The 26,080-nt window shown below is 40.7% G+C and overlaps 1 protein-coding gene across 1 annotated transcript in view; it reads left to right on the top strand.

The window, feature by feature from the left end:
• Positions 1-26,080, top strand: part of cfap299 (cilia and flagella associated protein 299) — a 100,304-nt gene that overhangs the window by 11,071 nt on the left and 63,153 nt on the right. The window contains exon 3 of the mRNA XM_072664726.1: positions 25,496-25,586. Within this exon, the coding sequence (XP_072520827.1) occupies positions 25,496-25,586 (91 nt within the window). The remainder of the gene's footprint in view (positions 1-25,495; positions 25,587-26,080) is intronic.

The raw sequence follows: 26,080 nt of genomic DNA, 5'->3' as shown, positions 1-26,080 counted from the left end.
TTTGGTGGTTCTGCTGCAGAGACCTGGCACCTCAGGTGCTGCATAAGGCTAAATGGAACATTGGTTTACCTATCTGTATTTCTTACACCCTTAAGAAATGAGGTTCTTCATACGTTCTTTAATAAAGGCAGTGATTATACAGCTACAACTATGACCTCTCAAAAGCCATTTGAATGTTTAAATTGTTCTCTGCATGGTTACACAGTTACACAGTCTCTCATACCAGTGTTGCACAAAATGGGGTTTCACTAATGTAACAAGTCTAAGGACCTTTTTGGAGTAAGAAGCCACTGAGCCACTCTGACATGGACCAAATGGTGATGGCCAGTCGACTGGGTCAGTGCTCCAAAACATCAGGCAGATCTTGGGGGTGTGCTCCCAGTATGCAGTGATCAGTACCTACCAAATGTGCTCCAAGAAAGGACAACCAGTGAACTGGTGACCCAAAGGTCATTGATGTGATCTATGGAGGCCCCACCTCACAACACAGGACTTTAAGGGAGCAAAGAATGCTCTCATTGAGTATTTTAAGTTGTTTTCAGTGTATAAGTAGTAAATGTGTGACTGTGGTATTTACAACTCTGTCATTGTACCTTAGATTTAGGTCACAGTGATGGCACACAGCTGCAACACATAGCCAAGCCTATCCACCTAGCTTAGCTTAGCTCTGTAACAAAAGCTAATTTAAATGTATGGCATTTCGCACACGCTCTTATCCAGAGCAACTTACAAAAGTGCTTTACTACTTACTCAAGAATAACCTCAGATAGTTTACATAGACTAAAATTCAAAGATACCTCTAAGCTTAGATACACAAGTCGATATGGAGACCATAATAGTCTATACTTTGCCCAAGTACTCTCGGAAGAGGTGGGCCTTCAGTCGGCGTTTGAAGACAGCTGTTCGGACACCCAAGGAAAGTTTGTTCCACCACTTCGGTGCCTGGAATCTTGTCTTCGGTGGATCTTAAGGGATGGCGGGTCAAGCCGAGCCATACTTGAAGCTCAAGGGGCTTGTGGTGCAGATGGGCTTTTGACCATAGCTAATCATTTCTTGTAATTATTCCCTAGCCTTACTGGATAGTGTTGCTGTTCCTTCCATGTCCTCTGGGCATGGTGTGCTGTTAACTAGCTGGAGAGATTGTACCCAGTCAGACGTCCTTGTTCTCTGGTCTGCCTAGTGCTGCTAGTGCCTTTTAGCCACTCCCCAACTGTTGAGACAGTCCCTCAACTCTCTTGGTGATGCTGTACACAGAGCATTGGCCTTCTCCCTTTTCCTCTCATCCTACCATCCTACTATCCTAGCTGGTAGCCTTGTTAGAGACTTTCTTCCATATTCACCACACATAGCCGCTGTGTGTAGCCTCTAGTCAGAATGTACATTTTGGGGGCATAAATATGACTGTTATGTAACAGTTTGGTGGGTTTGGGATTGGCTTGTTTTTTTAGTTTTGTTTTAGTTATACAGCTTTTACCAATCTTTCCCTATTCAACTATGCCAAGGTAAATACAGTCTAGCATTGTAGGACACCTATCACTGTTAAAAGTATAAGTTCTTCGAGGCAGTACTTGGGGTTCTTTAGGACACCTTCAGAGGTCTTGTAGAGTCCACAATATCACTATATTAGTCAAGTGATGGTAATGCTATGGGCAGTGTATGGAATGTACTGTACATCAGGATAGAACAATAAAAGTGCCTTAGCAAAAAATTAAGTTTTATTCATGCTTTTTAAGGCAGAACTGTACACCGTGGATATAGGCTACATTTAAATCAGCTGAACAAATACCCACAGTCACAGGACCTAAATGCCAGCTCTCCTATTCGACTTGTTAGCGTTGAAAAGAATTGAGAGCTTGGCAAAAATGAGACTCTCCTGTTTCAGCTTCCTTGATAGAGATTTGCAATGCATCGGTTCAATCTGGAATGAATGTTCTTTTGAACTATGTACATGCACAAGCCTTGAATGCACTTGATAGTTCTGAATGTGCTACGTGCTGTTTTGAGGGAAACTTGGCTTTGCAGAAATTAGCTCGGCACATGTGTGGCGAGAACCAGAGACCCGAAGGATAACAAGCTAGTTTTTTTCGTGATCGGGCTCATGTCACGAAACCAGCACTGAGAATTGTTCTTTGTATGACAGAGTCCACAGGGGAGCAGGTCCGCAAAACCAATCTGTGCGATGTTTTGGTAAAGGGAATAAAAAACGCTGAGCACAGTCCACTGCACTTACAGTTAAAGGGCTTACTGTAAAAGGTGCACTTGAGTTGGATAGATTTTTAATAACGTTGGCGAACATCTACACAGAAACCTTCCAGAAGCCTCCGTAGTCAAACATGAACTCATACTTGCGCATATCCTTGCTTTTCCTTGAGAGATATTAGTTTTGAAGCACTGACATCTGAAACAAATATTCTGAACCAAATAAAGTGAGCAGAAAAATACTAGATGACATTTGGTCCTTGGAACAAACCGCTGGTATTGTTCTGCACTTGCAATTACCACGCAACTTGATTAGTTCGCTGGAGAATATTTGAATACTTCTCAACTTAAAATATTAGTTTGGCAAAAATCAAACGCATACAAAATAATCAGTCGTGTAATTTTATCCCTTTGAAATTGATCAATTAAGACATGTTTGGTGTCTGACGTTTGTACTTTAGAGGTTCCATAACCGGCTACCAAATCCATCCCTTAGAATCAACTCCAGACCATTTATCACCTTAATTTATCGGGAAATAACGAAGGAACTGGCCACACATGGCCATCAAACTGCTTATTGGTTGACTGTCCAATTACTTCTGAGCCTGTGTAAATGGAACTACAGCTGATGGTGTACACTTCAGTCACATCTTGAACACTTCATTTCAAATCCAATGAGTTGGTGTACACAGGCATCCTTACACAGACACTTATGGACCTGACTGTATCTTTTTGTTTAGCACTGGGGCTACAAGGCTAACAAGTAATGGGGTTTATAGCTCGCTAATTAGTAATTACCATACCAAACTCGTCACACTTACTACAGGTGTATTACACACTAAGGTCTATTACAGATCACATTATTCAATAGTTGATGATTGATGATGTTTATGTGGTCTATTACAATTGTCCTGCGTCAGCATCCAGGAAACAGGACATCCATACCACAGGCTGTTTCTGCACTCAAATGCACATTCCATTACATGATGCCATCTGTCTGTGTGCTCAGTGATGTCACCGACCACACCACAGGTTGTGCTCAGTGATGTCACATTTATATGCATGACTTTACCCGTTTCTGTACTCAGTGATGTCACACTTGATTACATGATGTCACTGACCACACCAACAGTTCATTCTGCGCTCAGTGGTGTCACATTCATATGCATGACTTTACCCATTTCTGTACTCAGTGATGTCACACTTGATTATATGATGTCACTGACCACACCAACAGTTCATTCTGTGCTCAGTGATGTCACATTCAAATGCATGACTTTACCAGTTTTTGCACTCAGTGATATCACACTTGATTACATGATGTCACTGACCACACCACTGGCTATTTCAGTCCTCAAAGATGTCACATTTGATCAGGTTGGATAAACTAAACAGGCTTCTTACAAAGATTCCCATTAGAAATTGTAGCATACAAACACCCAAAATATACAAAATACCCAGCTTATTTTTAGTGGACCACTAAAGTGTTTGTTTAGTGTCAGAATACAACATTTGGTTTCCTAATTGACAACAAGGCAGGTTGGAAATGAGGTATTTGCTGTCATGATAATGTGGAGTAAGTTTGATTTTTGGCTGAACTATTTCTTTATGGGAAAACGTGAAGTCCAGTGCTGTTCATAAGGACAATAGCAGTGAATATTTGAAAGACCTCGTTCAGAGGGCTCTTTTGAATTACTACAAATCTGATTGCCAGATGACCAGGCCTCACTTTGGTTTGTCTCGCAATCATCTAGGCCCTGTGTTCCTGTGATCATTCCACCACCACATGTAACAACTGTGTGGTCAGGCCCTAAAGAGAGAGCTATTGAGTCCATCATTTAGCATGCTTTTGTAGCTGATTAATCCTCATTGAATCGATATCAGTGCAGAAATGAAGGGATTTATCACAAGCAGTCCTTCTGAGAAAGCCTCCTGAAAACGGTCAACGATGGACTGTAACGAGACTCGCAGAAAAAAGGGTTCTACAGACAGAATTTCCTTTTCAGCCATAATGAAACCATCTGTTTGCTTATTGTTCTACTTTTAGCCGTTTCCTCTTTGCGTGCTATTTGTCATGCAAGCAGCATTTTTGGTTGAGGGGTCCTATTTGGTAGATGCGGTGCTCCCGTCCCCCCACACACTTCCCTCAAGCCCTCGGGCCCCCCACCCACAGGCCAGACTCTGGACGTCTTTGTAAACTGTTTTCATCATGAGCTGTTGCAGTGGTAAGTGGTGGTGGGGAGGTAGGCACAGATTTAGCTTTATCCCATATATCCTTTACCTTAGGCTCAGAGGCCTGTGATGTTCAGTGACTCATGGCTCAGCCTCCGGCGTCCCAGAGCAGAGGCAGGAAGTGGTTTTCACATTATATAGCGGCTTGCCATAAAGATACAAGACAGCACTGTCATCATCCACTTTGCAACTTGGCCCCTTCACAAAAGGCGGATGTACAGAATGATTGATTCTGCAGTGACCTGCATGTATTGCGTTAAATGGAGGACTGTCTCTGGTGTACCAGGTCTGTGTGCACTGCTGCCAAATACTCTACCAGGACTTAACATACTTAACATTTAAAGAAGTTCAGTTAAAGTAAATGAAATAGGTTGTGCTGAGAAAATCCTGAGAAGTACCTCTGCTTTCGTGTTAATTCACTGATTAAGAGGTGTGTCCTAATATTTCTGTTCAGATCTTTAACAGTGAGGAAGAATGTATGTATTACTTTATTAAATATTTTATTGCAATGCAAAAAAATGAATGCAAGAGCAAGTCTACGACTGCAAAGAAACTTGTTGTATCTACAAGAGCCGCACTGAGTGCTGATGTTCTGAATCCTACAGCCTTGGATTCATGATGCTTTTAAGTTACAATGTGGTTAATGGCCACCGAGCTAGAGTATGATTAGAAGCCCTTACAGTCTGATGAGGCCAAAACCACAAAGCCAACATGTGCAAAGCAGATTAATCTTATGGCCCATGATTGTGTCTAATACAGCTACCGAGCGTGAGTAGAAGATGCACTCATGTATGCAGTCTAGCCCAAAAAGGTTAGTCATACAAAGGGGTTTGACTTGGAGACTGGTGGAGACGTGAAAGCAGTCCATAGGGGGGCCTCTGGCTGCAATGTCATGCCATCTAGAGCAGTGGTAATCAAACTGGGGTACTGTGGAAACGTAATTACATAATTTAATAATTATAAATAAAATAAGTGATATAAAACAAATTACTAATTAAATACGAAGAAAAATGTTTTTATAATTCTATTTTAATAAAATCAGTTTAGTTAAAACTAATGTTTTAAAAAATATTATGGGTTAAACCGACACACTATTACGTCTAAACATCACGTTCGCTGTTTCAATCTCATACGTTCTGAAACATTATCATTAGGTCTCTCGCTTTTGTCAGCTTCCAAAAATGACACACATATACACACACAAATACATTTTATATATGATATATATACACACAGTTGAAACCAGAAGTTTGCATACACTATATAGAAAGACACATGCATTTTTTCTCACTGTCTGACATGAATTTAGAATAAACTTTTCCCGTTTTAGGTCAAATAGGATTACCAGACTTATTCTATTTGCTAAATGCCTGAATAACGAGAGAGGGGATTTTTAAGACAATTTTTATTACTTTCTTCAAAGTCAAAAGTTTAAATACACTAAGATTACTATGCCAATTTGAAACAGCCCATATGATGTCATGTCTTTAGAAGCTTCTGGTTTATTGGCAACATCTGAGTGACACCTAGAGACACACCTGTGGATGTATTTTAAGGCACACCTAAAACACACTGCTTCTTTGTGTAACACCATGGGAAAGTCGAAATAAATCAGCCAAGATATCAGGAAGAGAATTGTAGACTTGCAAAAGTCTGGCTCATCCAACAATTATACGCAAGTACAAACAAGATGGGAATGTCCAGCCATCAGACCGCTCAGGAAGGAGACAGGTTCTGTGTCCCAGAGATGAACGTGCCCAAATGACCCAAAGAACAAAAGCAGAAGACCTTGTGAAGATGCTGGCTGAAGCTGGTAAGAGTGTCATTATCCACAGTGAAACGAGTACTGTATCGGCATAGGCTGAAAGGCCACTTTGTCAGGAAGAAGCCATTACTCCAAAAGAAAAAGCCAGATTAATGTTTGCAAACGCACACAGGGACAAAGACCTTCATTTTTGGAGACATGTCCCGTGGTCTGACGAAACTAAAATTGAACTGTTTGGCCATAATGACCATTGTTCCGTTTGGAGGAAAAAGGGGGAAGCTTGCAAACCTGAGAACACCATCCCAAGTGTGAAACACGGGGGTGGCAGCATCATGTTGTGGGGTTGTTTTGCTGCAGGAGAGACTGATGCACTTTACAAAACAGATCTTGCATCATGAGGAAAGAACATTATGTGGAAATACTGAAGCAACATCTCCAGGCATCAGCCCGGAAGTTAAAAGCTTGGGCGCAAATGGGTCTTCCAAATGAACAGTGACCCAAAGCAAACTGCCAAACTGGTTACAAAGCAGTTTAAGGAGAACAAAGTCAATGTTTTGGAGTGGCCATCACAAAGCCCTGATCTCAATCCTATTGAAAATTAATGGGCAAAGCTGAAAAGGCATGTGCGAGCAAGGCGGCCTACAAACACGGCTCTGTTACACCAGTTCTGTCAGGAGGAATGGGCCAAAATTCCAGCCAACTATTGAGAAACTTGGAAGGATATCCAAACCGTTTGACCCAAGTGGTACAGTTTAAGGGCAATGGTACCAAATCCTAATGTAAAAATTTTATAAAAATACTCTCATTATTCAGGCATTTAGCAAATAGAATAATTTTGGTAATCCTAATTGACTTAAAATGGGAAAAGTTTATTCTGATTTCGTGTCAGACAGTGAGAAAAGAATGCATATGTGTCTTTTTATATAGTTTATGTAAACGTCTGGTTTTAACTGTTTTATATATATATATATATATATATATATATATATATATATATACACACACACACACACACACTTAATGTGCCTATTTAATGTGTAATATGTGGGTCTGTGATGAGACACATAGGTGGTACTATGAAGTATGATAATGGGTGGTACTTCATCAAGAAGTTTGAGAACCACTGGTCTATTACAGTACGTGGAGCTTGGAGGCGGAGGTAATTGCAGGTAATATTTATTAAACACAAAACCAAACTAAGCAAAACAGGAACCAAAGAAACACAAACTGGACAACAAAAACACTAACAAAAGAAACAAACAGGCCAAGCTAACACAGCATGAACCACCATGAAACATGGACAAGACCAGAGGAAGAAACACTGGAACAAAGGGACTACTCATATAAAGACCAACAAGCAACACCAGAGACTAACAAGAGGGCGGGGCTACAAAAGAGGGACACTAATGACAAGGCGGGGCTAGGGCGGAGACAAGAAACAAACATAAACAGAGCCATGTGCTCTCAATGAGCCTAGACACAGACCAGGAAAGGAAAGCACAAAGGCAAGACAAAAAGACCTGTTACACATGGTAGGGTTGTTCCAGTCACCTGACTAAAAAAAACACACTGATGTTGCCATATGAACAGTGTGCATGATATGATGTGAAGTAGCTCCTAATGTCCACCTTTCATTTTTTGCTGCCATCCTGACTGAGCAGATCACCAAATTAGGCTAATAGCCACACACACACACACACACACACACACACACACACCCTAACGTGTAGGGTTGCCACCAGTTCCAGTATAACAGCCTACGGAATCGTTCCTCATTTAGTAATAAAATGTACTGTATTACTGAATCAATACGAGTAGCGATATTTGAGCACACAGCTGTTGAATGGCATCTCTCACTCTCAGCCTACGTGCACATCTAGCTGACAGAGCTTTGGCACTTCCAACAACCACAGCCTCTCACACGTTCGCAAGAAACGGCAATCCTGTTAGCGATGTAGGTTAGGGAGGCAGGGCTAGGTGTAGTAGAGAAGGAGCACTGTTAACCGTTTCTGTGCCAGAGACATTGACAAGACACTGACAGGCCGTTTATTTATTTATTTATTTATTTATTTAAAATCTTATTACTAGGGACAGTTCAGTAATTGCTGGATATTAGTAGGGACACTGCTAGGGATCGCCTCTACCCAATTCACGCCACTTAAGAGGTCCATTAAAGTTGTTGGTTTTCAGGCACAGACCAGACTTAACCTGACTTCAATAGAGCTGAAATCTGGACTTTGGGAAGGCCTTTCCAAAAGTGTAATGCTATCCTGCTGTATCCCTTGCACAACCGCGTGTAAAGTGTGAGGTTTATTTATTTATTTATTTTTACTAGTCTAGATTTTGGAAGAAACAAATAAGCTGGTGTCCCAATACTTCTGTTTTGTATGGTGTCTCATATATATATATATTATTTTATATATTATATTATTATATATATTTTATTATTATATATATTAGGATATTTAGACATTTTATAGCCCAATTCCAATGTCTGAATTTATTCTTAATAATGAAAAGTCAGTTAAAATTGTGATATCATTATTGTGCTAATCTATTATTATTACTATATCAGTGGCATAACATGGTCTTAAAATGACAGTAATGTCATTTATGCCATTATTTCTGAGACAGTATATCTCATCCAAAAAACAAAAAAAAAGTCATCATGACAGGCCTACAAGGTCCTAATGAAATGCGTCCTGTATGTGTTTTCACGATAGCTGTGTGTGTATTTTGGTTTACATGGTACCCTCTCTAACACATCCCTCCAGTATGGGTAATGAGGGGCCCAGGTAAAGCAGGGAGACAGCGCGTGTAATTGATACAGTTGGCTCAATTTAATCAGAGGTGACAGAGGATGTAAAAAAAAAAAGTTAAGTAAATTGTCATGCTGTGTGGAATTTCCCTTGACGTCGGAAAGCCCAAAATAATATTTTACATAAGATTCTTTTTCCTCCAAGTACCCTCAGGATAAATATTCCGAGTACTGTAAGTGCTTATTTTTTAGCAAAAATCACACGTACTATTGAAAGTTGCCATCTGCCAAGCCATTGAGAGCTTACTTTTTTTTTTTTATGAAATTTAAGACAAGGACCAATTGTTTAAGATTGATCTGTACATCTGTAGCTCTTACAGATACTGCAGTCATTTTTTTTTTGTTCTTTAGGGGTCTCTTTATTGGTGATGATTCGGCCAACTGCTAAGTAATATACGTGCCAAATGGGGGCCAAGCCAAGAATTAGTGATGGATGTCAAGCATTTCCCCAGCAAAGAGGTTTTAATGACGTTTCATCAATAATGGTGGAAATGATTTGCCGTAACCAATTTTGGGGTGGAAGGCGAGAGAGCTGCCCTTTAATGATAATTAGAAATGGGTGCGTATCGGATTTGTTTGGCGTAGGTGATAGAATAGCAGAGAGGCAGAGCTCAGGGCAGTGTGCTGTATTGAGTTTCTTTTATTCCAGGCGTTAAACACTGCCTCTCCTCTCAGCTGTACAAACAGATAGTAAAACTGAGCTTGAGCGCAGCTAGAAGATAAATCCTTATTGAACGTGCCGGTCAGTGCATAGTTAGGCCAGTGCAACGGGGAACACTTTTTGTCCTGCGGTTGACAAAAAGGAGTTTATTTTGCCGGGCGGCTTTAGTCACAGAGGTCCTTAACAGTGCTTAAGCTTGACTACCTTGTCATTTTTGGGTGCTTTTTTTCTGTAGATGGGAAGCTGCATTTGAGTGTGGAGCAGCTACTCTCTGTGGGAGAATGCTTCTTTGGCCGTCCTCGAGGCCGAGTCAAGACTGAATGGTGTGTGCTGAATAAACGAGCATGGTGTCTTACAGTAGCGTCCCATGTTAGACCGAAAGCTGTTTAGGTGTTTTTCTAAGCAAAGGCCGCAAACAAACTGACAATTCTTTAATTCTTCAGTTTACTGTCCTGCAAAAAAACTTTTTCGTTCAATTTAGCCATTTAACCCCCCTTAAAGAATTTAATATGTGCTTTTAACGACAGTTTGGAAAATAAATATGTCAAGTCATTATTTAGGGGTTTATGCTGAGACAAAGAGGAGAGAGGGAGAGAAAGAGAGAGGGAGGCAGACACAAGGCCTGTTTATATGGATTTTTGCTGATTGGATCATGTTCGGATTTCATTTGTCCGCATAAAAAGCCAGGTGTAAACACCCCAAGACACATTGGGATCAGATTCCGAAGAGATCGGAATCCTCAAACCACATTCGGAGGTGATCAGAAATGAATTTATGCGCCTGTCGAGGTATGGGCGATACTTATTGTGAATATTGGCTTCTCTCTTCCACTTGTAACATCTTCCTCACTCTCTTTCTCTCATGTGTGTGTACCTGTAGATGAGAGCAGTATTACAGAATGTGTTCCCTTGCAGTGGAAATAGCCATCACATTTTTTATTATTATTTAATTTCTTTTTTTTAGAACCATCTGTTGTTCCACCGTGTTGTAGAACCCCCACCCTTCTTCTAAACTGTTCATAGTCTTCAGGAGCAGGACCATTTGGATGAGAAATCATTCTGTACAAAAAGTAAAAAAGAAATGATGTACATGTTGTGGTGATTTTTACATGGGAAAGCGAAATTGGATCTCATCTGATCACACTGGGGACACATTTTAATGACAAGTGTGAGCAGAATCCGGTCAAAGTAGATCCAGATACTATCCAGAAAGATTTTTTTGCCTCCTTGGCCCAAGTGATTACTTTCTCAGTTCTTTAAGATGTTGTCATTAAGTCTCAGTTTGACTCTCTCTCCTCTGTCCCTCACTCACACTCTCACATGCACAATCATGTCGTCGCTGTCACACAAAAACTGACATAATGTGAATCGGTCAGTTGTTCTTTTTCTTTTGTTGTGTGAACATACCATGATGAATGGACCAATAAAAATGCTTCAACATAACTATGAATAAAGTCTGTAATAAAAAGCTTGCAAAATGTACTATAGCTGTTTTATGCCAACACCCTGTTCAGTAGGGATGTAACCGTATCATGGGCCAGATTCATACAACGAGTTACACCCTATTTAAATCCTATTCATAAAGTCACTGTGCCAGTGCTCAATGTGCCACTTCCTATTAAATTGCAGTATTTTTTTACATGAGACCTGAGTAACGAACAATCCAAATGGTCAGAGTACTCTCAGATTAACCTCATAATCAAATCCAATTTGGTTTGTTCCCATTTTATTATATTGTCTTGTGCATTCACATGGAATTTGAATGAACAAGTCACTAATGGTGCATGCAAATGAGAGGCGAGTAGTGCCAGATTTCACAGAATTCATAAAACCGCAGCTAATCCTTGTTTATGAATGAGTAAATGTGTTTAGACACAGTTCATTCTTAATGTGGCTCTACATCTGTTGGTGGGATTTATGGATCTGGCCCGTATGGTAGTGGTACTGTACGTAATTACAGAGTATCATATTATACTGTACTTTTTGACTGTCATTTTTTTTACCCAATTTTACATCAACAATTACCCTATCCACGCTTTAGTACCACCCCCCCCCCCCCCAAATCACATGTAATAGAGGGTAAGGACTGACACGCCTCCTCTAACACTCATATAACCAACAACCAGCCAACGCCTCTTTTCGTACTGCCGCCGTACTGTCATTCATGAGTCGCTAATGGTGCATGCGAAAGAGGATGGAAAGAGTAATGCCAGATTTCATAGAAGTTATTTGTGAAACCGCAGCTAATCCTCGGTTATGAACAAGCAAATGTGTTTCGACGTGGTTTACTCAGTGTCACACTACATCTGTTTGTTGTGATTTAAAGACCTGGTCCGTTGTAATGTACTGTACTGAATGACAGATCGCATTACTATCGTAGCATGCTGTATCACTGTATTGTGACTGTCATCATAGCTTTTGGCTAGAGTGTTAGCTACTGGCTGCAGATGTTAGATAAGGACACAGGCAGGCAAAGTGTGCAGAGGAAGTCACAGGGTACCCAGCTGTCATGCATCAGCTTGGCCAGCCAGCATCACACTGAAGTGTGTGGGAGAGGGAGAGCCATCTTTCCACCCGGAATGAACAAGGTCAGTTGTGCTCGCTCAGTCTCTGGCTGCTGATGGCAGGTAGCATAACCCTGGATTCTAACCAGAAATTCTCAGGTCATAGTGGCAGTGCCTTATATTACACTAATAATGTTAAATGCTCTGATCAACCGCAAATAAAAGCAATAACATTAATATAAGGCATCTTTTTATCCACTCTTTATTTTATGTGTAATAGAGGCCACTGCACTGCATTCAACTCGTCCGTCAATTGCAGTAGCAGTGCCAGACCTCAGGCCTATTGTCATGTCAGGAGGCAGGATGTCTTAAATATATAGCATCACGTTTAACCTGCTTGGAGTGAAACGTCCGTATGGAAAAAAGGTTGAGCATAAAGCACAGTTAAACATCTGCTTGAGGTAGAAGAAAGATTTATGAGGAACTTTGGCCTCCCCGTGTGAGTGGTCATCTGTCCAAAGCAAGCGGCTCCCTCCGAATCCTGTTTATCCTGTGCTTTCATGCAAGAGCGAGAGACAGAGGGAGAGTGTGATAGAGCAAGCAAGCGAGAGTGAGAGAGAGCAAGGGCAAGAGCGAGACGACCAAGAATAAACTGAGCATCATCATGCCCTAGTTGACGCAACCCATCCAACGCACACATAATAAAACACGGACGATTATAAACTCTGCTTTCAGTTACTAATCTGTTTTTGCCTAATTCCCATTTTAGGCGCGAAGGAGAGAGAAAAAGATGCAGTTAGGTAACAGCTGAACTGGCAGCGGCTGCTGCCACTCCGTGTGGAGCGATTTTAGCTAGAAGAAATCGCTCATTCCTTGCACTTCCATCCATGAATCATTAACCTGTTTGCAGTGTGTTTGCACATCGCTAGAAGTGTTAGCTCTTTACTTTCATGGACTGTTACTCCTAGATCATTGGGCGTGTTTTGAAACCTACACTCCAAATAATTAAGGAGCAAAGCCATTGAGCCATTTCGGTTTTGTAAATAAGAATGAGAGGTAACCCTCAGCTGCAAGGAGCTGATTTGGATCTTCAGAAACAACCCAAAAAACACCCAAGGACAAGTCTGCCATGAACCGTGTACTTGTGTTACCATCTACAGTCATGTTTCAAGCTGACCACATGGTCACAGTAAAACCCTACTGGAGGAATGTAAAGGTGAGGCATTCAACCTCAAATACACTGTACTGACTGTTAAGCATGGTGGTGGTAGTATAGGGATGACACAAATTAGCTTTGCAAAGCTGGAGGAAGAGAGCTTATACAGTTTATATACCAAGACCAAGACTCATAAGGGGGACACACCTTAGAAATGATGATTGTTAATGGTGGTAGCAATAATGTTAGTAGCAAATGGTGAGATTCCAACGAAGCCGTTAGGGCGATTACAGTGGCAGGAGGGTGGGTAGCTGGTCTGACAGGGGTAGCAGGGGAGCCCTGCGGTAAGTCTTCCATCAAGTCAGGCCAGAAAAGCGGGCAGTCATTAACCAAGAATTGGTTCTGACCCTGAAACACTGGCATCCGCTCCACCATCTACAAACCTGAGTGATCACGTGCAAGCGGCGGGGTGACAGCACCAGCATCTCAGTTTACCACAATTCCCTGTGTCCATGAACCCTCTGCCATCTTCATCTAAAGGAAAACATTAATTACCAACAGCTAAACTAAACAGATGAGTTGCCCTTTCACACATGGAGCGTAAAGAAAATTTCAGACGTGTTCATCAGTACAGGAAATGTTCTGCGTGGTTTAGGTTTTTTGGCTGATGGCTACCAAAAGCTTCTGGTTGTAGTGCAACTTCCTAAGGAACATTTAACCAAATATTAGTGTGTGTGTGTGTGTATTTTTGCTGTTCTATGTATAATTTTGACTCTGCATTGATTTTCAGTAAAAAAAACCCAACTTTAATAAACATGAAATGTAACTTATTCTGTCCCAACAGTAAAGAATAAAGAACAGTTCTTTGAAAGCCCAACATTGCTATGACATCCATGCCCATTTTAAGTGTATGTAAACTTCCGACTACAGCTGTATATAACCATTTCCTTTACTAAAGAACCTTTGGAGAACCATTTGTCTAATGGTTGGAGAAACATTTACATAGGCTTTTACTAAACTGCAACAGCAACGGTATTACCATCAAAATTTTGTGTAGTGTCGACTCGAGCCTAACCTGAGTCTGAAAAATCTCATCTAGCACTTTACAAGTATTTTTCTACGTGACTGCCTTTGAGCGGCTGAATGGAACATTATAGAGATGCCAAGCCATTTGTTGAATAAACTGTTTGAAAGATTATTGTAGAAGGCAGAAGGCCCCATGAATCTGCCTTGGACCATATTGCTATAAGCATCCCTCACCCTAATGTGCTGTTTATACTGCAGTAAACACACTCAGAGATAGTTCATGGATCCTCAGGCTCTAGTGACAGGCCGTTTACCCCCAGCAGAGGCTTTCATACTTGGTGGAGGGTCCAGATCAGGAAAATGTCTCATGCCTTTCCAGTTCAACTTTGAAAGAACTATGCACATGCTCTTCACACTGTTTTGTCAGTGAGTGTTGGTTGCGCTGACAGTAAAAATTCCTGATTACAATCGTAAATGTCAGAAAGCACTGTAATGCCATCTTTTTGATTCTCATAATCTTACACTGTTAAAAGGAGGATTCTCCAAGGGTTTTTAGTAAAGAGTAAGGTCCCAGTAGAACCATTACAACTCAAACAACCAATGTTTCTTTGCCTAATGAAATGGTTCTTCGAATACAAGAAAACTTGTTGTAGATGGCTAGCATATAAAAAGGTAAAGGTGCACGTATTTGTCACTGTACAGCGAAATGTGTCCTCCGCATTTAACCCATCTGGTAGTGAACACATACAAACACACACACGTGTGTTAGGGGCAGTGAGTACACACACACCCCCAGAGCGGTGGGCAGCCAACTACAGCGCCCGGGGAGCAGAGAGGGTAAAGGGCCTTGCTCAAGGGCCCAACAGTGGCAGCTTGCAGAGCCCGGGAATCAAACCCACAACCCTGTTATCGATATCCCGGCGCTCTAACCGCTGAGCCACCACTGCGCCAAATGACCTGTTTACTGTTCATTACTTCTGATGGTTTTATGCTCATACGGGAGTCCATATGGAGATCCATGGAGATTCTGTGACTACTGACAAACTCAGAAACTCACTAATATGTAAAAACTGACAATCATAAGCCAGCAAAGCACAGCTGAGTTTCTTACCATACAAACACAGATATTTTCAGTAGATATCACTTACCTATTATCTACTGATAATATCGAGGTTAGTATTGTCCACAAAATGTTCATGTTGTGTTAGGCTCTAATAAAAATGCATGCTATGATATTAGCAAGATGACAAAGAGGCTTAAAATTATAATTACAAACCTTCGTAATACCAAACTCTTGTTCAGTGGTGGCAGAAATGCAGGCACAACCATAACACGTTGTAGTCTTGATCACCTGTCATTTATGGAGCGCAAATGTTACAACTTACCCCATAGGCAGGCTTAATTGCCACAGAGAGAGGGGCAAGTAATGAAAGTTTGGTAAAATGATGAACACGTTTGAATTCATCAGTAAAATTCTATTTTGTTGAGCTTTCCAACCCAAAGACGATAAAAATTGCTTGAAAATAAACACCTACTTTCACCATAAGGTTGGCAAAATTGAAAATATGTTGCACTTAATGAGTACACAATGTATTTGAATGGACAATATGGATGCATTTAAGAAAATTTGGTATTCTTTTATTTCTAACTTGGAGAACAACTAAAAGTAATTATAAGGGGGATACGCACAGCAAAGGGGGTTGTTTTTTTCCCTAATTTAATATAAGCAAAAACAGGGTAACATCTATAAGTAATCACATATCACAGTGCTTTACAGATAAGGGATAAAGGCCAGTAACAACAAAAATTATGACAGAGAGCTCTCATTATTTTCCCTAGATGGCTTCCTTGTAACAACTAGTGTGTTAAAACAAACCCTATCTTGTGGAGGCTGTACTTTAGCTTGGCTAGCTTCTACAGTGAGTTGATTATATTAAATGGTGCAAAATTAGCCAGCAAGAAGTCAGCGATTAAAAAAAAGTCAATTTGATACAATGATGTTGCCACGAGAAAACAAGTAGCTAAGCAAAGGCATGTTCTACTTAAATCCACCTAAACAAATATCAGCAGCATTAGGTAATGGCCCCTCTTCTATCTGAATGCATTGCTGTGAACAAATATGGCATAAACAAGGTTTTTAGGCAGATGTGCTTACCCTATTATTCCGGACTGTAACTAGGAACTCATGACAGCACGTGAGATAAATGATAAACACCTTGGCGAATGGTTCTGCTCACTATAAGCTGCAACAACCACTGTGTAATAGCAAAGGGCCGGTTAATGAGCCTGAATGAAGAGCCTTGTCAAATTGAAAAGGGAAACGCAAGTCCAGTTGTTATTTTTTTTGTGTGCATTACTTAGAAACTATTTTACGTCTTGAAGCGTGACTTTCAGTGTTTCTCTTGCTACTGGATGGGGGTAACCCCATTTAGGCACCTCCTCAGCACCTGTGTTTACATTGGGGCCTCGGCCTCTATGACCTAGCAGCAGTCCCTAACTCATGGTGAAGATGAAGTGGGCTTCCAGGCTTCAAATATGTGCTGCTCGTGCACTTTCACCACTATGCGATTCCTCTAAGACTTTCATTATGGGCACTGGCCAGAGACTGGTATAAATTACATTCCTCCCATAATTTCACGTTTATTTGAACTTGGAAGGAGGTAGAAAAAAGAGGAAAACCTGCACCCTATTAATGCAATGTAAAGTGTGTTGAGTAGCTGAAGACACATTTTGATCATTTTTTTTTGCTGGTGGGCCCAACAAAGCACAATGCAGGAGAGCCATCTCTATGTGTTCTGACAGGAGAGAAAAATATAGAATTGTCTCAGTGGGACATTTTTTGTCAGCATCGATATGGCTTGAGTTTTGCAGGCTTAGGTTACTTTTTGTTGCATGTCTGGGGGGTATCATTGAGTTTACCAGCGATTTATCGAAGCTCATTTCATAGAAATATCACAGGACCACCATGTCAGGTGATATTTAAGCTTGCATTAATAATTCTTTCCGACTACTGGACATACATGCTTGCGGTGTTGTACAAACTTGCCAGCCATGGCTTGTTTTGATTGGGCGATGTGTTCTGTTCTACTTTTCTAATACTGCACCAAAAAAAAACAACAACAAAAAAACGTTTCATAGTTTGGTAAATATCAGTAAGACAGATACCAATTTGGAGGACTGTTAGCATGTAAAGGTAAAGGTGCACGTATTTGTCACTGTACAGTGTACACTGTACAGCGAAATGTGTTCTCCGCATTTAACCCATCTGGTAGTGAACACACACTCACACACACACACGTGTTAGGGGCAGTGAGTACACACACACACACACCCAGAGCGGTGGGCAGCCAACTCCAGCGCCCGGGGAGCAGAGAGGGTAAAGGGCCTTGCTCAAGGGCCCAACAGTGGCAGCTTGCCGAGACTGGGAATCGAACCCACAACCCTGTTATCGATATCCCAGCGCTCTAACTGCAGAGCCACCACTGCCCATGTGTACTGGTCACTTGGTTTGCACTATAAACAACTTTGTTTTTAATATAATATCTATAAGTAGACAAAGCTACAATTCTGTAAGAAACTACATAAGCAACTGTATGTCCAATTATTTAACACATCAGCACAGTTTGAGCCAAGTGTGTGCAGATTTAGGCAAACAGCTATATTGGCCTTGTGGCTCCAGTGCGAAACTGTGGTTATGCCTTAGCTGATCCGCTGCATTTGGGAAAAGGAGAATATGGAGTAAATGTGACTTTACCATTACTTAAATCATGGTTAACCTACAGTGAAAAGAAAACAAGGAAAACAAGTCTCATGGACAGATGAAGTTCTATAAAAATACAATGAACAATGAGCAAATTTAGGAGAAAAAGGGTGCAGACTGTTATGACAAATGACAAGAACATCGCTCCAACTGTCAGTAATGCTTCGGGTTCTGTTGCAGCCAGTGCCACAGGGAACATTTCACTGGTAAAAGTAAAAATTGATTAAAATCAGTACCAGCAAATTCTGGAAGAGCAGTGCTGTGAGACAGTCCAAGAATCTCAGATGTGCTTTTTGCCAAAGGGGGGTACTGACCATGCTTCAGGCCCCTGAAACTATAAAAGGTGTTATTATAAAATATCCTAATCTTTATGCGCTCTGGAAATGAGATCTTTTTTTAACTCGCTTGGCTATTTACCGTAACAGATACTTTGATTAGACATGCCAAAACGACTGCATACCACTATAAATGGTTTCTATTGTCTTGTGTTCTTGTGTGAGCAAAGCATTGGCTGGCCATTATCGATAGTAGATAGTTGGAAGAGCGCACCCCTTTGATGTACAGTATATGTAAATGTTTTTATTACAAATGAGAGTATTACATAATTCACGCATGCCTGTAAAAACTCCATTGGTGCATAATAGTGATGCATTCCCATGGCTTTACAGTTTACTATTGCATTCCTCTGAAAGAAAGTAGTGGTAAATCACCATCTGTGTCCATTGCTACACAGTAAAGTTTTATTCAGCACAGTGTTACTGCGATGTTTATTCCGCATAGTTTTTGAAAGCATGAGGACTCTGCTGGAACATCACATTATCCAAAAATACTGCATCCTCAACATCTAGGCCATGTGTGTGAAAACAAAGGGGGTTTTCCTCAAAACAGTTTTGGAACTCAAAACATCTGGAATACCAACCGTTTGAGCTAAGGACCTTTGACAGGTCCAATATATTTCATGACAGGGGTTGGATACTGGTATTAAAGTGTAACACACACTGTTGGAGTTGGTTTACAGCGGGAACCTTTCACTTTGCAGGAATGAAAAGCATCTATTCATTCAAAGAATTACACTGACATTTGTGGTGCGAGACGTAAAGCCGCTTACAGTTTCTGTCTTGTCATTTCTTGACATTTTTGGACTTTTTCATGGTGCAAATAATGTCATTACGTCCTTTTTTTTCAGGCTTCCCTTTGTTATTGTGACAGTTGCATTGGTGGGTCGTATATCAAGTGTAAAGGCCATCTGAAATCCATTTCGGGAAAGAATCCCTTTTATTATGCTTCTCTGTGATTAATTACTTCTGTGGGCTCATGGCTAGTCCAAATAATTCCCATCTTTTGTGGTCTTGAATTCGAGATTGACCCATGCACATGTGCTGAGGGCTGCAGATTTAAGAGGCACAGCTGAAAAGTCTGCCATTAATAAAATGAGTATCAGTGAAAAACATCTATATTGAATGCATGTTAATAGTCTGGTTCATTTTGTTCCGTTTTTTTTTTTTTTCTTTTTTCAAAATGAGGACCATACTGTAACCTCAGTCTTTGATTTGACGTCGCACAGCTGAGTGGCATGTCTTATGTCCAGAAACACCCTTAAATTGGATGTAAATATCCAGGCCCACCATATGCATCAACACCATATTTCAAGGCCACTTAGGCTTGTCCTCTAAGGGCCATTTATCATTGCCCCATAAAAATAGTGACTGATTCAGTTGCTCTGAGATTTTGTGACCAGGCAGGCAAGTCCAAAAGAAATCAACCACCCCCCCTCCCCAAATCCTTACTCCTGAGAGTCCATGCATTGTGTAAATACACACACACATACACATTTTTTCATAATTCAGTAATATCCCGCTCTTTTCCCTGCTCAGTCCCCAAATCGGCTGTGACAGAACTGCATACGATCATGGTGGAATCATAATCAAAAACATAAACGCGAGCAGCTATCTTCATCTCCATCTCCACCACACATAGCTGAAGCGCCACTGCCAGAAACGAACAAGTTTTAGAAGTATGCCGGATATGAGGAGCAGTGTGGTCAATTTTGTTGGACGTAAATTATGTTTTCTCAGAAGCCCCCCAACCCACCCCCACTCCCCAAAGCTTTTGTGGCATCTGGCACGTGAATAAATGTGTACTTTCCAATTTGCTATGTAAAAATGTAATTACGGCACATCTGTTTGACACCCGTCTCAGAATTCGAACATTGAACAGATGTGAGATTGTATCATTTCCTAGCGAGCAAGATAGGGACTGAACCCACAAGTGGAACAGTACGTTCTGGGTTGGTTCTCTACCACTTACAGTATGGTCTTAATCCATGATAGCCCCAGGTCCAAGACATTTATATCTGTCTATTTAAAAATTACCTCACTTTAAGGCCTAGACATTCCGGTAAAGTATTTGGACATGTTTTGTAATTCTGTGTGTTTACACCGCCTCAATGTATAATGAAAGAAAAAAGTAAACATGATTGACGTAAAATGTTGCATTAGCCATTCAGAAATGATAGCCATTTTCACAAGCTCAAAAGTAATTGAAAAATTGACTGATAAGCAGTTTCATGGTACGGCGTAGGCTGTTCCATTATTTCATGACAAATTAAGGAGACAATTAAAGATGGACACTTAATGCCAAGGTGTCAAAGGCAATGAAAGGGACATATTGTTGAGTGGCCAAATCAACTATTTGGTACATACTTAATAATAATGCATCCACTGCACAAATAACACAAATCCAGGAAGACTGTGGAAGACATCTAAAGTAGATGATGGCAGAATACGGTCCTTGGTGAAGAAAAACCTCTTCACAACATTTAGTCAAATCCAGAACACTCTTGAGGAGGTAGGTGTATCATTGTTGAAGTCTACAGAGACTCTTTCATTAATAAAAATACAGAGGGTTTACCTCAAGATGCAAAACCACTGGTAACACTGAAAAACGGAAAGGCCGGGGTAGAATGCTAGAAACCATTTAGAAAAGCCTGCCCAGTGCTAAAACAAGATCCCTCTGACAAATAAAGATTAAATTCATATCAGAGAAGGAAAGAAAGGGTTCAGGATCCATCATGAATCATACCACATCATCTGTCAAACATGGTGGAGGCAGTGTAATGGTATGGGCATGTATGGCTGCAAACGAACTGGGTTACTGGTGTTTATTGATGGTGTGACTGGTGATAGTGATAGTGGCAGGATCAATTTTTAAGTGTACAGTCCTTATTTGGGCGCACTGGCAACTACAAGACACATATCCTCAAGACCTTTACATACTGAGCACAGTTTATTCAAATACATGCATAACTTATTATATTTACAACAATGCCATTTCTGGAAAATTCTGGAAAAAGTAAAAAGCATGACCAAACACCTGTGCTGCACAACAACTATTGAAGTGTGCTAGACCAGCTTTGCTTATTTTACATCCAATCAAGCAGCTCTGGTTGGTGCTGAAGTTGATGGAGAACAATAAAAGGCTCTGACTTGGGTTACACCTCAATCTTATATAAGGAGAACCAACACAGCTGCTCATATCACACTGGCTACAAATAACCTGAACACTTCTGTTTGCATAATTGATAAAGGAGACGTAAATGAACAAAGCACTTGTTAATCGCATTGCGGTTCAAGCAATGTCAGCCTAATCAGCACAGCTATCACGGATGACTTTAGCAAGGATGACATGTTAGCATATTCTCAGTGAAGAATGGCAACCGTCAGCACTAAGGAACGGACACACTGAAACCTGCAGGACATTCTTTGAATGGATCAGGAATGAGATCATTTCGAAAATTAACTTGACCAGCTAATAATTGTCTAACACCTCCTTGTTGACATTTTTGTTTGACACAACCCCCCCCCCTGGGTGGTGGATCCAGACCTCACGTAACTTTCTGTAATGTGCTTCTGTCATTGTAGCAGCCTGGCTATTTAGGCCATAATACATTTTGTAACTTGGAAGCATGTGTCTGATGTTAGACTGACCCACCATTGCTAGGTTATATGAACAGCCCAACACCCTGCATCGCAAAAGTGACATATGAAACAACACCTTATCCAGTGTACCAAATATTAAGGGAACAGTAGTGAAATACAGTTTAGTCAAACCATATTTTCTTTTGTTAACTAGCTAGGTTACCCAAGTCATTTATCTTGTAGACTAAAGTCACACAACGTTAATGTCTACTTAAAAATACCCTAATCTCAGCCGACATGCTCATGTGGGGCTCTAAATAGGTTTGTACATCTGTTGTTAGTGAGATCCAGTTGGGCTTCCCAAAGAGGCCCCAAATCCTCACAGCACACCTTAATCTCACAGGGGTCCCATCTATGCCCCTTGTGCAATGTTCACCCAAAAATGGGCCCAGGTTTAACCCTTCCTAGTCCTATCACTGACCCTTGTGGGCATCCATATGTGGGGCCGACATGGAACCCATGGATAAAAAAATGTAAAAAACGTTCCGGTTCTCAGTTGGGCATGTTATCTGGGATTCTGCTATCACTTGTAACAAAATGTCATAACATGGGCAACAACTGCCAGTAACCAACCAGTAAGAGAGCAGAAACAGACCGAACGTTATGGCAGCAAAATGTAAACAAGTTATAGCAAGCTAATGCAAGCTACGCTAATCTCTGTCACACATTTATAACAGTTTATAACATAATTTCTACTCGAATTACAGCATACACTGTTATAAGTAATCACATTCATGTAATAGTAAGCATATATTTTAGAAATGTTTCCTTCCTGATTCCTGCCAGTCGTGAATCTGCACTGCTTCCTTAAGGTGATTCTAACCAGCTGTCAATTAACACTGAAAACATACTCATTGGCCGGATTGTTGTGATGTCGGAAACCCAGAGCTGGCCTAAAAAGCCTACCCAAAAACTTGCACTGTGGAAATAACATCAGCAAAATGACCTAACAGACTCAACCCAGTATTAGGATAGCAGGCATTAAAATGATCTCCTTGAAAGAAGCATGACAAAGCTTTCTATATCAAATCAATCAATTTCACATTTATTAGTTTATAAGTTTATGATTTGAATTAGATTTTTAAAAAATGCTCACAATCTCATTGTAACAAAAAAGAAGAGCAGAGTAAAAGAGAATATCATAGGGAGGTTCACCTTGAGGTTCACCACATCATTCCAGTTTACTTGCCTGTATTCTTTGTGTAGTAATGCTGCACAGTCACTTCTTGCTAACATTACAGTACTTGGCATCTGACTGCACATTTATGAAGTGCAGGCAGCCAAGTAGTTTGAGCAAAATAAATGGCATGTGTGTGTTCCATTTACTTAGAGCTTTTCCCCCCACTTTCTTTTCATCATCCAGAATAAACAGAAGAGGGCCCCAAGCGCATCATGGTCTGCTAAATCCTTTCTAAGCGGCGGGCCCTGTTTGTAAAAGCCCCCCTACCTGTTCCTCTGTAACCCGAGTTGAGCAACAGTGGATGTCTGTTAACTCTACAGGGAGGAGGGGTCCAGGGGCTCATTAGCAATATTAAACCTTCTGGCCAGTGCAGGTGCATAACTTTTGACTTTTTGGCTTTTTGCATAATGGGCAGAATTGAGGGGTCGCCAGACTGTACGCAAGGAGAAAACTAATGGTGTATTCTTAGTTTTACCTACATAGCAAGATAAAGCTGCATGCAGACATGTTTAATATGTAAATGAACCTCTAATCAATCATTGATTTTTTTTTATTTTGTGATATGAGCTTCCGGATCAATCATGATGCTGATTGGGTGTAGGGATAAATGAAGCCATTTGAATAATCCACAAAAATATAATGCATTTTCAATACATTGGAATGTACAGTATACCCAGTGGTTGAATTTTCAAAATATGGGAATCCTGAATGGATACATTAGGCAGCAGATGAACAGTCAGTTCTTTATGTGATGTGTTAAAAGCAGGAAAAAATTGGCAAGCGTAAGAATCTGGGACACTTTGACAAGGGCCAGATTGTGATGGCTGGATGACTGGGTCAGAGAATCTACAAAACATCAAGCAGGTCTTGTGAGGTTTTTCCTGGAATGCAATGGTCAGTACCTATCAAAAAGTGGTCGACAGGGACATGGACACCTAAGGTTCATTGTTTTTCATGGAGGCCCCACCTCACAACTTACAGGACTTAAAGGATCTGCTGCTAACGTCTTGCCAGATACCACAGGTCGCCTTCAGAAGTGGAATCCATGCCCCAGATGGTTAGATCTGTTATAGCAGCAAAGGAGGTCTTACCCAGTACTAGCTGATCGTGTAGAGATATTTTTGAGCACTAAACAGATGCAGATACACCACCACAATTTGAACTTGTCCACACAATATTCTGACCTTAACATGGACTGTATATTAGTGGCTGATGACTTTGAGAAAGTGCTTGTCTTACTTATTGTCTAATTTGGCTCCCAAGAAGAGTGGTGTGTCAATGTAATGTAAAGAGTGTAAGGAGGTAAAAGGCTTGGCCTTTCTGTACCCAGTTACCCTTTTCACCTCTCTGTGCACCTCACAGAAGAGTGCGTAAACCTGAGCAAGTTCTCAAATACCTGTTTACTGGCAAGCAGATGATTCTGCAGGTATACTGCAGACATTATGAAAGTTGAGCAAAGCGAAGGCCGGGGTGAATGACAAGGCGCTATTGCTGGTACTGCACTGTGAAAGGTGCGAGACGAGTGCCAGTGTTTTGTCAGGTGCCGTGGCTCCTGGAGTATGCCAGAACTTTGCTTCTATGGAAGGAGGCCAGATCACATCCAAGAAGCAATGCTCAACACAAAACAGGCCTGAATAATGGGAGAGAGAAAACTCATCCAAAAACTTTTCCCACTGTGATTAATTACCAGCATTGTAGTGTTTAACTGGAATCACTCGCTGGGGCTGTTCATATTTTTTGATTCATAAATCAGGTCTGCGTTTATTTTACAGCCTTACACATTCACATTCACAGGCTCTCACTGCAGTTTCAGCGTCACTTTCAGTCCAACCATCATGTTCCTTCCTTCAAATTTCCTTTATTCCCAACCAAATTCCATAAATTCCCTGTTATTTGTTTTGAGAAAAGGATTAATGCCATTTTTAATGAACTGAAGTGAAGTTTCTAGACTCGCTTCTCAGTTTGTATTATTATCACACATTGCAACTGTTCATTCACATTTGCAGAAGCAAAAAGGTGGAAGTAGTGTACAGAAATGAAATAAGGAGTTGACTGGTGAGTAGGAGTAATTACTGCTATAATAAATTATTATCAAAAACAGCGAGCATCAATGTGAGCTTTATTTAAAAAAAATGAGAACTTAAACAGAGAACATTTTAGGCTTTAAATACTTTTTTTCAAGAAACATTTCAAAACTTTTCAATGTTGACTTTTCCAGGACCCTAGCAAGTGCAGGAAAAGAACTCAAAGATAACTTCCTGAGAGCGCTGGCTGAGCGTGAGGAGGACAACCGCAGTGGGAAAATGACTGTGAGTACACTATTACAGCTCTCCGTTCACTACGTAATGGGATTCCCCCCTGACAAGCCTGCATCAATACCATTAGAACATGAACAAACACACACACACAGAAATTCAGTGACTGAATTTACCACATACATGATCTGAATGACTGCACAGATGCACCAAAAAGTGACTCAATTAAAAATGAACGTTATGAAATCATTTAACTTAGTTAACAGAAACCTTCAATAAATGGTGTGTAAAACGGAGCATGCGAAGATCTAAATTCCACAAGGATCCAGCACAACCGTATCCTTTTCACCCTGTATAAAACACCCTGGTTTAAAGCGCGTTTATATCAATTGATAATGAGCCACTGTCCAACCCACCCCCCAGATTTTAGCTACATGAATTCTTAGATTTTACTTTGAGGTTAATTCTCTTTTGTCCCCGTTTGCATCTGCTAGCTAACATTTACTTTACCTTGAGTTTACATCTCTATTTCTCTCTTTCTCCTGTCC

Source organism: Salminus brasiliensis, chromosome 20 (genome assembly GCF_030463535.1).
Source record: "Salminus brasiliensis chromosome 20, fSalBra1.hap2, whole genome shotgun sequence".
NCBI lineage: Eukaryota > Metazoa > Chordata > Actinopteri > Characiformes > Bryconidae > Salminus > Salminus brasiliensis.
Note: the sequence above shows the minus strand (reverse complement) of the source record. Positions and strands in the feature narration are given on the sequence as shown.